Here is a 13644-nt window from a genome sequence, read left to right on the forward strand (position 1 = left end):
TTCTGCTATGCTGCTTTTGAAGGGGAAAGCTGTTGGCATATGTTGTGTTACATGATCCATCGTAATTCCATGTAATGTAATCGTGGATGTAAACCCACAAGTAGGTTTTGTTTACACGCAGCACACAACTTTTTTTAGATGACTGGAAGAGCTATTAAACTGATAGTGCATGGCAAACCTCCACATGAAGGCTGGTATAAAGTCATCTGTGTTTAGTAAACTATGTGTCTTGCAAACTGTTACACTGCAGGCTAACATGTGTGAGTATATCTATTTCAGGCTTAAAAAGCAAACAAACAAACAACAAATTTGTGATACTCTGCCAGGGTCTCCAATGTGGTTGTCTTTCCAAAAATCCTAAATGGCTGTAGCAAATGTTTTGGAAACCAAAGTGAATTGTTTAAAGTTCTGTTGCATTTTATATATAAATCATGCTTATTTGTATGTGGAGACTATGTTTTTCCTGTTGACATCATTTCAGAGTCATTGTCTGTTTCAGCTAAAAAAAGTATTTCTAATGGTCTTTCTTAATCCCAAGAACTACAGGTTAATGTATGTACAAACACCAGCTCATCAGCCTAAGGAAGGTGTAAAAGGAAAGGAGTGGTTTCATACTGCATGTTTATAAGTGCCGCAGCTGGCTTTCCTTAGGTAGCAAGAGGAGAAAAATAAGCAACTTTGATAAAGAGCAGGGTATGATGGGATCTGAAGAGAAACTACCCTAAGAGGACTCGTTTTGCAGTAGAGTGCAGCAAAATGTTTATTGCTATCTCCAAAATCAGGTCACCATGAGGACCTGCTTGCACAGCTTGTCCATTCTTTCTTTCCTACTAGGAATATAGGTTTATTCTCTGAGCTGACCTGTAATTAAAAAAATTAAGTTCTTTAATCTAGTGGTGGCTAATTTACCAAGTACCTTGATGAAGAAGATGTCACCCATTAGAAGCATCTCTCCACCCACAACCAGCATAGCCCCTTTCTGAGTATTGCTCCAGTACTTCCAAGTACTGGGATATAAGCAGATTTTTTTTTTTTCCAGCCGTAACAGACTATGGTTCTCCATCTCCCAGTCTACACTCCCTGCCCCATACCAGGAATCCACAGCCATCACCCTACCCCAAGCTCCTTACCACTGAATGCTCCCAGGCCAGCCTACATACCCGCCCCCTGCAACCCAGCCAGACCAGGTCTCTCATCTATTCCCTTCAATCATTTACCTCCTCCTCACTCCTCCAGGCATCCCTTAGTCCCACAGCCCCCCTTCCTGACACCAATCCGATAGAAGGGAAACCATCAAGCTGCTCCCTCCCCCAGGATGGACACTGCCTACGTCCCGAGGGCAGCAAGAGAGGGGCCAGCGGTGGCCATGAACTAGCACAGAGTAGGTCACGGCTGGATGCACAAATGGCCTGTGAAATGAGCTGGCACACTCTGCTTGTTTTCCTAGAACACATAGGTATAAATGACAGGTACAGATATATAGCAACAGATAGAAATAGATGTAGATATAGATGATATAGATACAGATGAAATAAGTCAGCTTTATGATGAATATAAGCTCTGGGACACCACATACCCATGCTATAGGTACAGTGATTACATTTTTAACTTTGATGCAAGTTACCATCTTATCTTATTTCTGTTTACAGTTCTAACGGGAAATCAGTTTCCTGGGCCCAGAATGAGAAAAGCAGCAGAGGAGCACACCTTTGGCAGCGGTTGTCGATCCACATCAACAAAAAAGAGAACCCCAATCAAACTGCAGTGATCAAGCCTTTCTCTAAAAGCACAGATAGTAGCCGACATAGTAGCAGCGCTACATTTCCTGAGGCCAGTGCCAAAACGCTTTACGACGTTTCGGAAGCAGAAGAGCAATACCCAGCTCAGTACCGACCGCAGACTCCCTCGCCTATCAGCACCTTGAGCCACAGAACTGCCTCCGTCAGCCGAACAGAAGATGATGCCCCTACCCTCCAGTCAGAGCCTCCTCAGCGAAGTAGCTCCTCTCAAGGCTCCCTCATGGAGCAGATCAGTAGTGTGGTTACTCGCTTTACAGCCAATATCAGCGAACTGAACTCTATGATGCTTTCAACAGCCTCTCCGGGGACAATGGTGGCCACTCCTCTCTGCTCTTCATACCTGATTCCACGGGAAATCCAGCTCCCTACGACAATGACCACGTTTGCAGAGATCCAACCGCTTCCTGCCATTGAAGTCAATGGCGCTTCGCAATCAGCTAGGAAACCTTCAAATGGCAGCGTCAAAGAAGGCACTTCAGAGACCCCATCAGCCAAGCAAGACCTTGAGGAGTTGGTAGCTTTAACTCCACCTTCTCCTTTTAGAGACTCCATCGATTCTGGAAGTGCGTCTCCCAGCTCTCCGGTTTCCGAATCAGCTCTCTGTATCCCGTCCTCCCCAAAGTATGACACGCTCCTCATCAGAGATTATACTCAAAGTTCTTCTTCGCTGTGAATGTAGTTCAAGACAACGTTGGATCTCAACAACTACAAGTAGTGAGGGGACAGCCAAGCCTTCAAGATCTCCAGTGTTTACGCAGATAGAGTGAGAGGCGTTGGGTCATCTTGTGAGAAACAGAGAGGAAGAAGAGAAATTACTTGAGAAGTGGAAACATCAGATTAATTATGCCGTTTTAAAGACAAAATGACTCTTGGCAGATTATCGTGGCCTTAAAAAAACATGGGCTTTTCAGAAACACTGAATCTATTTTTGAGGGCTTATAAGGAGTCTGTTAAATCAGTTACATACCAAGTGCTTTGCTTTAGTATTACAATGAACCGTGTGTACAATATACGGGGCAGAGGGGAAACTAGATTGTAAACAACTGTACAATGGTTTGTTTGTTTACTCTGATTCCTTACCCAGAAGTGAACCTTGATCTTTTATCAAGAATAGAAGACCAAACATTGAATGTACATTTTCTAACGGACTCAAATCTGGGACCAACCTGTCAAGCTTTCTTTCTTTTTTTTTCTATGAAGATCTCAAAAAGCAGTAATGTATGTCCAATAACTACCAAACTTTTTGCTGAAGCATATTGTGTCCGTGATACGTTACACGTGGATAACACTAAGCTGAGGCTTTGCAGTGAGTGACTGCAATATGGAGGGCTTTACAAGTGACTTCTCAACCTACACGTTTGTTAATGAAATTCTCTTCTATCAGTATAAAAAATTCAATTTGTTAACATTGGATTCACCTTCACATCAACAAAACCTAAGGAAGATTTCCTGACTATTTCACCATGTTGCCAACTAATAATGAAGTAGCAAAAAATATTTTCTGGAGTACTGTTTTGTAATTCCCTTATCAGGGCACGTTGTTGAGATGAATATTCTCTTTCTAGCAGCACTATCAAGCTATATTATAGCTGCACTCCCTACTGAAATTAACACATTTTTATGGACGTTCTTATGCTAACATTACCAGTTAAAATACTTATTTGGGCTCCCATAGTCTTTGCTTGTAAGGAACAGGTAAACACCCTAAGGATTTTCTCCATACTTTGAATGACAGAATTCTAGGAGACCAATCTGGATTATGATGAATGCTAACTGTCAGTGGAAAGGTTGTCATAATCATAATTCATACATAGGAAAAAAAAAAAACCTGTGTCAAAATCTGCTTAGAGGTGATTTAGCTACTCTTTAATAAGCAACAGTTTTAACTTTATTTAGCTGCTGATGCCTTGCAGCTATGAACTGTGACAAAAAAAAAAAAAAAAGAAAAAATACTTTCAAAGCAATACAGAGTAAAGGTTAAAACAGAGAAGACCTAATGAGATATGAACCAACAGAGTCTTTCTTTGTTTCTTAGCAACTCACAGAAGAAGCAAGAGGATTCTTCATATTTTTTTCCTATATCAAGGTAGTACAGTTTAGTGCACTTCATACTGTCACAGCACTTTTTTAATACAGGCAGGGAAGAGTTTTAAAGTTTGAATAGAAGCTAAATAATTTTTGATAGGTGTAGTTACATAGAACTTGTAAGTCAGGCCCTAAACGCACATTGTATTGGCTCTCTCCTTCATGACATAGCTGTCCTCAGGTGCCAAACTTTTATGGGTTTGTTTTATTTTATTTAAGGATAGTATGAAGTGGTGAGTGATGTATTTCAATTCAAAGTTAAGTCGGTGTAGCCTTATATAGAAGACAGCCTCATGGAAGGGAGCCTTGAAATAAGGCTGCTATGTTTCATTTTCAAAACCTTTAGATCTTATTTCTTTGAAGATAATAAGTATTTTGTAATCAAAATTCATACCCCCTTTTCCTCCCCCATATCCAAAATAATAAATATTTGATCAAATAAACAAACAAGCAAAAGATGAAAGCACATTCACATGCTTTAGCAAAGAACATTTTCTATTCCTTTGGGAAGCTAGTTTCACCATTATGTGCTGCACCCCAATTTGCTGCTCAACAACATAAAAAAAAAAAAGTAATACGTGACTGAATCCAGGCTAGCACCTCACAGAGATACTCTAGTGACTTTGTACATCCTGCACAAGGCAGTGTTATCCAATAGCAGTCTGTGGGCATGCTTATTTTGCCAGGTACAGTCATTTACTAGCTATGACTATAGCATGAACCGGCAGGTCACAAAACAGCTCTACTCCAGAAGGCAGGTAGATATACCAAGTCATGACTGTAGGTCCTTGTTGCTTATATGTAGTTCTTGCCTCTTTGCTCGACTGATTAGTGCAGACTGAGTTCTGTGCAGCTGTATGGTTTCCAGACCAGAGCTTGGTTTTGCCCTCCTGGTTCACAGTACTAGCATGTCTCATCATTCTTTAGCTGCTCACGTCTTTAGGAGAAAGCATCTTCTTTCACAGGTTACAACCCACATTTAAGGGAAGGGCATGTCCAATCAGTCTGTGACACAAACATTCTCATTTAGGGAGTCTAGACCACTTAAATGTTGTTCATGGAAGACTTATGTGGTAATATATGTTTCCCATCAGTGCAATATTGTTTTGATATATACGGAGTGTACTGAGATAGTTAATGTGAATTTCAAAGGGATTCTATTACTATCAGTTCTCTTATACTTTAAGCTGTTGACCAATGTCCTTATTAGAACATTCTCCACCTTGATCTTTCCCTAGTCTTTTAGGTTCCCAGTTCTGTAGTCTTTTCTTGTGTTGGTGGACACTTAATATTAATGTATTCCTGCTAAAATCTGTGGGCTTCACTGCACTGTGAAATAATCAACAGTGGAAATAAGGTTCATAGAGACAGACATAAAAATCTTTTCTTAAAAACAAAATTAGTAAAAAGGAGTGAGAAATAGAAACTGTCAAACTGTGACTCAGCATAAACATACTTCTTCTGCTCCCAAATTGCAATTCTGCACAATCCTGGCCACAGTTATTGCTCAGAGCTTCTTGACAACTTTCATATATATTGTCAAGATGATATATGTATGCATGTGCACATGCACGCATGCACACACACGCAAAACCGTCAGTCTAACACCTGAATACATGTTTTAAGAAGCTAAACCCCTAATGTTACACAATCCAAATTTTAAACACTTTTGCTCACTCTTACTTTGGGAGGAGTCATGCATCTTTTGTATATCCGTTAGCCACAGCAGAAATTTTAATTGCACAAGGAACCAAGGATGGACCTTGCTGAGATTGTACCTCCCTGCTGTCAGTCTAGCTTTAATGAAAGATAGGTCAGCCTTAGTGGCATTTAAAGAAGGCAGAATCCATTTTAATTGTACGGGCTGGAATGCACCAATGTCACCTTGTATGACGTTTGGATTTCTACAAAGGGAAGAAAGGATTTTTGGGGAAGAAGATAATAATTATGTAATGACTGTAGTAGTAATTCAAAGGAGCCTAGTGGGAAATTTGCAAGACTGGAAAGTCCTTTGATAGAAGCCAGTGGGTTTGACACAAGAAAAAAGAAAATTATGAATGACAGACATTATGATTTCATTATGCTGTTTGTATGCTAGTCTCTGTTTAGGACATTAAGATATAATGGCAGGGTTTTTCAGACATAAAAGCAAAGGTTACAGACATGAACACTTTCCAATCTAACTAAAGAATGTGCAAGTACCAACTGAATGGCTTGAATTTGCCTTCCAATTTAGTGCTGCTGCCAGAAAGGGAATTAAAGGAGTTGAAACTATTGTCATTCTTGACCACAGGGACCTTGGAAAATCCTTTGTTTCTTTTGTGCTTGAGGCCAACCCTGAAGAGTGAAGGTGTAACCACCTCTGGAATCTGTGCTTTTGAAATAAAGTTAATCACTCTGGCAGGCCAGTTGGGAAGAAGTGTTAGCAATACTGAAGAAGAACTGTATTTTTTAATTGGCTCTGAAGAGTAATTGCATGACTTTGGAGATGTGCTTCCTTGTACTTCTATCTGAACATTTGGTGCCTAGACTCATACAGATACCTTAGACCAGAGATTTTTAGACCACGGTCACAAAGCACTTGCTAATGTTTCATGGGAGCCTGGTTGATCACAAGGTGCTGGCTTCTTCCATTGATTTCCAGCTACAAAAGCAAATTAAAAGTTAAATGCTAATTAAAAATTAACTGTTAAAAGTTTTAAAAGAAAAAAAAAAATGTTAGCTTGCTTGGATGTTTATTCAGTTGCTATGTTTGTGAAAGGAAAACTTTGTGATCAAAACTGGGAGAATAAGATCTTCAAGGAGAGTAAATGAGAAGGCCAATCCATGATTCAAGCTCTGGGTGATAGTGGAGTTCACCTGGCGATGTTTTCTTTAGAGAGACCAAGACCAGACTGAAAGGCAGTGTAGCTGTAGGTGTAAATTCTGTAGAGGAAAGTGTGCAACTTTGCTATTCTGCTTAATGCATTATTTATGAGGTGAGAGGAAAAAACATGACGGCAACAGACAGCATACAAAAAATGTTGGTCCTTAGGGATATCAGAGCACTATGCTCAGGATTAATAATGTGACCATGACTTTTTTATTGTATTGGAGACCAGTGTCAGGGCTGACCCAAAAAAGGACTTTGGTGCCTAAAGTTAGGAGTTCAGCAGAATTTAATACCTACATTTAAAACTCAATTTTAAAATCACTATTCAACTGCCACCTCACTCAGGCACGTAGCATTGTATGTCTGCGTATGCTCAGAACTACCCTGATCTTGACACATCTAAGGATTTTTGCACCTAACTCATGCTAAAACCCATCAGGGATCCAGAAAACAGCAGTTCCTGGGTTAAATCCCTGTATATCCCACCAGTGAGTACACAGAGCGCACAGCATATAGACCAACAGGATCACGGTCCTTACAAAATGGAGTAGAAATCACCCTTTGTTTTAAGGCTGTGGGTCTGGTTATGCTGTTGTTTTTGTAACAGCCTTGAGGTTAGAGCAGTCAGGCAGAAGGCAAGAGACCTAAAGTCAGACCTTACCATTGCCAGAGGTGATTGAATTCTTCCTCCTGGCTGGAAAGTGCTCTAAAGACTCAGTGTTGACATATCCTCTGTTCATCTCACTAAGGTAACTTCACAAGATAGAAACAAATTCCAGAGTCCCGGAGCAGAAAAGGAAAAGCTACTCTACACCCTGATAGGACATACACTTGATATAATTAGGGATGGTGTATGACCATTTAATATAAAATACTTTAAAAATCTCTGGTGCAAGGACCAGGTGAGTATTTTAACTACAAAGAAGTGGAGACAACATTTTTTCTGTGGTACACATTGGCTCAAAAAACTCTGAAATACTTTCCTGAAAAGTGCTTTAGTGACAAGAGGAGAGGACGTGCCCTTCCTTACCTCTGTGTCTGCAAGCATCTTGTCTTCCATTTGGAGTTCTCAGACCACTCTGTGAAAAGGGAAAGTCTGAGTTTTCTTGGATAGGTGAAAGAATTAAACTTGGGTTTCCCACTTCTCTGAGACTGCAGAAAAAAGAGACTCATTTCATTTTCCTCCAGTCATCTTTTACAAAGGTGAAACAAAAAGTATAATCATGTCCAGAAATTAGTCCCAGTTGAAAATTAGTATTTTCTGTGCATTGCATTTCCATACTGGCTCAAGTAGAGTAATCCCAGACATCTTTTTCCTTGTTGCATTGCTTTCCTGGGCACCTAACTCTTCTCACAAACTTCACAGTAAGGTTAGACATTTAACGAAGGGTTCTGCCCTCCACACTAGAGCCAAATAGTATAAAAAAATAGGTATTACACTGCATGACTTTTAAGTGTTCAAGTCCTTTACTGGCACTGGCCCTTAACCTATTGAGGTCAATGGAATCACTTCAGATTAATATTCACGTAAAGAAAATAGAAGTTTGATAGTGGTCAACCAAGTCTAGATCTTGGCTATTTGCTTCAGCAGAGAATGACAATGACAGGATGTTCTTCCCACTTTCTTTTGAATCAAACAGCAAATGTATTTTATTAGGTTCATTCTTGAAGCAAATTTCTAGGCTTGGTGAATAGTAGCTTCCCACCATTCTTTATCATTGCTACTCTAGCAGGTATCCCAATGGGAAAATCATACTTCGACTAAATATGTGACTTGATGTGAGAGAACATGTCCAAAAATAAGAAACAGGACACAGTTTTCTGGCAGTTTCATGAATCTCACAAAAGAAAGTCAGTACTCTTCATAAACAAGAAAATCATTCATCTGCCACCCATTTCAGTGTGCACTGCACGTATTAAAGACTTCAGTTGAATTATCTGAATTCATTTTTTTGCTATGGTTTATTATTATATCCTCTGTTCAAATATCTGCAATTGCCCCTTACAGTCTTATACTGTGAAAAGGAAAAAAAATACAGACCAGTGAAGCATTACGGTAAGTAAAAAATTCATCTAGGTGATGAATTGGTGTATACGGCTGGGTTTGTCTCATCTAAGTAATGACAGTACAAACAAACAATAATCATTAAGTCACTCCAATCTGCCAAATGGGAACAAATATACTATGTATATTACATGTACTAATAGGATTATATGGCAGCTGCTGGTGGTATTTGTAATTAGAAATCTATATAGAATATAGATGTTTTAGAGAGATGGTGCCAATTCTAAAAGATTTGTGTGGGCTACAAGTGCTTGTAATTATTTTTTTTAATTTGCTAATAACTTATGAACAACTGGTTTCAAACATTCTGTGAGCGTTTGTTCTTTTTTATGTTGTTGCTGCTTATACTATTAAAAAATAGAGAATGTAAAGTTATTATTTTGATGTGAACTGAAAATGATTTTTCATAAACATTTTTATCAGCTTTGGTTTTGCTTTCTACCTGTACAAATGTAATTTATTTTAGCATTGAAAAATACATTTGCTTGTTTCTCGATTGTCTACATCATGTTATAGTTGGTGTTTATGTAGAGTCAGGTACTTTTTGAACAGTATTAAAAAAATTCTGTGATATGACTGAAAACTGGATTTTTTTTTCTCTGAAATACTTAGAGCTATGTTTTCAGTGCATTTTTCTGCAAACCAGGTGTGCCTATACACAAATTCTTCAATGATAATCTCTCTCTCTCTGTTGTTTTAAAGATTAACTTTACGTTCATAAATAATAGTTACATACAATTCTAGTATAGTTTGATCTTTCAAAACAAACACAATCTCATTGATGAGGCATATATGGATTTTCAGGTCGAGAGGAAATAGTATAATAATCTAATCTCGAACAACAGAGAACAAAGCTGTTCAACTGAGAATTCATATATCAAAGTGGTTTTTTATAGCTGTTGTAAGAAACCACATTACTCCTACCAATGCAGGTTCATATCTAATCTTGAACTGCAAACAGAACATCTGAGAAAATTTTCTACATCCTTTAATAATTTGGTTTCTAGTGGTCTGCCATTGTCACCACTAGAAATCAATGCCTTGCCTCAAGTCTGGCTACACTCTGTTTCCAGCCAATAGATTTTGTTTTTCTTTCCCTGGTAAATGGAAATAAAAAAAAACCAAAACACCCAAACCAAACCAATAACACCACCAACAAACACACTCTCCTATTTAAAGATCCTCTCTATTTCATTCCAAAATCTGGCCTTACTTAGACTGGCATGAATCTGGAATAATTGCACTGCATGCAGTAAAGAGCAGAACGTGAACTGCAGCCCTCAGATAAAAGACTGTCATACACACTATTTTCTAAACACATCTCCAGAGAGATTGCTGATTTATTTGCTGTTGAAGAATTAAGGGGAATAATTTCATAACACAATGGTAGGTAAAGTGCCCATCTCCAGCTAAAAGTAATGTGAATTCACATGTCTTTGAACCACCTAAGAGTCCACATCCCAAAGTAAATTCTTTCAGTGCAGAATTCCATGGCAGTTGTTTCAGTGAAATACACTGCTTTAGGTGAAGAATGTTTTAGCAAAAGAAATAGTGCAATTACATTTCACTTTGGAGACCAGGATTTTGAAAGCAATATGCAATACCCTGCTTCATTGCAGAATAATTTTTTTAAAGAATTCTCTGGAACACTGGATCCAACTTTTTTTGTTTGCAAGAAAAATTAATTTACACCATGCTCCATTACCACCTCTCAGCTGTATTTATTCTGAGTTTCTATTATCACTACAGTATGATGAAAATAATAAACTAATAAATCCCATCCCAAATCTAATCACAAACTAGTGTTTACATAAAAGGAGAGGGGTACAATTCCATTATATGCCTTCAGAAATATCAGGGCACTTAATGGTGAGAAAAGCCAAAGCTCAGTTTCTTGGAAAGTTTGGAGTCTAATTTCTCTGCCTGTCTGGAGTATGATCTTTCTTTCATGTTTTGTCCATAAAGGTCATCTGATACCAGAGAAGCCTTACTGCCAATGCTGCTATGTTCCTACCAAAAAAACCCCAAACCCCCTTATAAATCACTGTTTTCAGGGTAGAAGGTTGTTTTTTAAAAAGCCCCTCCTAATCATATTCAGCCTGTTTCAGCTACCTAGGTCATGAAGCAGCAATAGGCAAACAGTGTCCTTAAGGGAGGCAGAACGTGACAAGAGCAGATAAACAAGTTAATGCCTCCCCGAGGCCCTGCGGAGCTGAACTAATACATAGACTGGGTGCTCCTTTCCTTCTCCCGTCCTCCTCCTGCTCACAGTAGGGATGAACCTTGGGAACAAGGCTGGAATTTTAAGAACTACAATCTGCCTTCGTGTCTGTTCAGGGGCTGTTTAATAACCTGTTTTCCTGTTGTAGGAGTTTAAGACCAAACCGCAGTGGAGTGCATGAGGCATTTGTTATGGCAAAAGAATTAGACTAGGTTTCTTTCACATATACAGAGACCTTTGTGATTTATTTACATTTTTTCAGGGAAGTTCAGCTTAAAACCACTATCTGCTTTTATTTGTTTGTCTGCCTGTAAGCCAAGTCTTACAATTTAGTAATCTTTTTTAAGCTAAAAGAAAGCAACCAGCATGCCTGTTCACTATGATTTTGTAACAGAGATTCAAAACTTCCCTCCACATAACTTACCACATTTAACTCCTTCCCAAAGATCAGTAAATGAAAAACTTCACTGATAAGCGTTGCCTGGACTTTCTCACTTATGTTGTGAACATATATATGTTCACATGTGTGTGAAAAGAGTGAGACTTCAGATTTGTGTTCGGTAAGTAGGCCAGAGTGCTTGTCACAAGATTTATGCAGTATGTTACACGCACTGTGGGCTGATGCTTGGTGCTGATGAGAGCAATTCCCAGAACCTGGGTCTCCTCTGCTGAGCACCCTCTGCCTGAGCCACTCCTGAGGTGCTCCAGAGCTGCAATTATGATTGCACTTAAATGTGTGTAAGCAACAAGGATGTCAGCTGGATCTCAACTTAAGGATCACTTTAGACTCACATTTAACTAACTGTGTAGATACATCACTGATGAATCTGGAGAGGAAGATGCAAAGAGGACATGGAATCTCAGTCTAAGACTGAGAGGACAAGATTGGCTTCTGAGGACAAAAAAAAACAGTACAGGATATTCACAAACTAAGGTGTCAATGACAAGCTTACATATGAAATGCCAGTAAGGCAAAATATGAAAAGGAGATGTCCTGTATCTATGTAGAAAGAATAAAAGTAGCATATGGAATATTGAGATAAATTGACTAAGACAAATAAGGAAAAGGACAGCAAAACCAAAAATTCAAGACTCTATTAGAAGTGCTTGCTGATATGTTACTAAAAGAGTAATCATGAGACTATGAATTTAGGAAAGAACTAAAGAGGTCAATGCAACTCTAGAGGCCCTCCTGAAGGTAGACCGGTCAAAAGTGCTCAGTACCACATTGCCATGAAGCAGACTGTGGATAGGAGAGCATTAAAGAGCAGGAGACAAATCCTATAATGGTCTTAATAAGGTCACTGGATTTCCATGCTAGTGTCATACTGAAATCCTGCCACAAGCTACAAACTGTGTGAGATGACAATTTTTCCTTCTGGATTAACTTGTCCCATTTCCTCTTCTGAGTCTTTTTCTTTGTTATTTTCTGACCAGAAAGATGCTGGATGGTTAGATAATTGCCGTAGGAAGATCTGGCATCAAGTTAGTGCAGTAAAGTTGAGAACAAAAAGACTTGCCATATTCTTCTTTGGGAAGATAAGGCTGGCAAGCATTGCCCATATATGAATACCAAATGTCAGAAAGCATTCAGCCAAACAGCAGGCTTCACCAAGCTCCATCTTAAAGCAACATAATAGAGTGCCTTGGCTTGTGCCACTTACAGTTTATCCCAGCTGCCTTCCAAACAGCCCTGGGAGGCTTGGAAAGATGACTTCATTAGGTTACAAAATACCAGGCTTCTTGGTTGCACGGCTGCTCCAGCAGCAAACAGCATCTGTTCAGGCTGGGGAATAGCACAACGATAGCCCAGATATACCAAGACATGTATGTCTCCAGTGAATTAAAACCCCCTAACCACAGATGAAAATCCATAGTTGGACACAGCTACAGAGAAGTCACGTCTGCTGCAAATGCCAACAGACGTAAAGGGGAGCTCATGGGGCAACGACAGCTTGAATTCAGTCCAAAAGGTGCACATTTCTTGTACCATGTGGCAAAAATTTGTCTGTAGCTTTGTTAAAACAGGCTCAATGCCAAAGGGAAGGAAAGAAATCATATAGGATTGCATAGAAAAGGCCAAATCCGCTATGATGGATTACATGGAAATATAGGAATTATCTTTTGCTCTATTATTCCTCAGTTATCTGCTGATGACAGACCATGAGATAGTGAGTTTTTAATTCCTGCATCATCCTTTCAATACCCCAAGCAGGCAACAAATTCACAACATGATAGCCGACAGGAGATGTTCGATCATCTCATACTGCATTGATAGCAGTCGTCGTCAAAATAGATTGGGAGACACAAGCAGTGAGGCCACACTGGCTGACAGGGAACATGCAGTCAGCTGAATGAAGCAGAACACCACATATGTTTTACCAAACAAGGTAAAAAAAAAAAAAAAAAAAAGACTCAGATTACAGCAATATCAATCCCTAATAATTTCACTGAAAATACTGGTGATGAGTGTGAATGAGACTTATGAGTGTGTAACAGACCAGAGTCTGAGGCTGTGTTCGGAGTGACTGGCAGTGTAATACTTGTTCTATTTGTTTTTTCTTAAAATATTGCCATAGCAGAAGTTTGCCAGAGAATGTGC

General features: G+C 39.1%; 1 protein-coding gene across 4 annotated transcripts in view; it reads left to right on the forward strand.

The window, feature by feature from the left end:
* GRM5 (glutamate metabotropic receptor 5) overlaps nt 1-9392 on the forward strand; it is a 279374-nt gene extending 269982 nt beyond the window's left edge. For all 4 annotated transcript variants that reach the window (XM_030042795.1, XM_030042794.1, XM_030042796.1 and 1 more), the window contains one exon: nt 1650-9392. In XM_030042795.1, the coding sequence (XP_029898655.1) occupies nt 1650-2472 (823 nt within the window). In that variant the 3' untranslated portion in view covers nt 2473-9392. The remainder of the gene's footprint in view (nt 1-1649) is intronic.
* Nucleotides 9393-13644: the final 4252 nt, after the last annotated feature.

Source organism: Aquila chrysaetos, chromosome 19 (assembly GCF_900496995.4).
Source record: "Aquila chrysaetos chrysaetos chromosome 19, bAquChr1.4, whole genome shotgun sequence".
Classification (NCBI taxonomy): Eukaryota; Metazoa; Chordata; class Aves; order Accipitriformes; family Accipitridae; genus Aquila; species Aquila chrysaetos.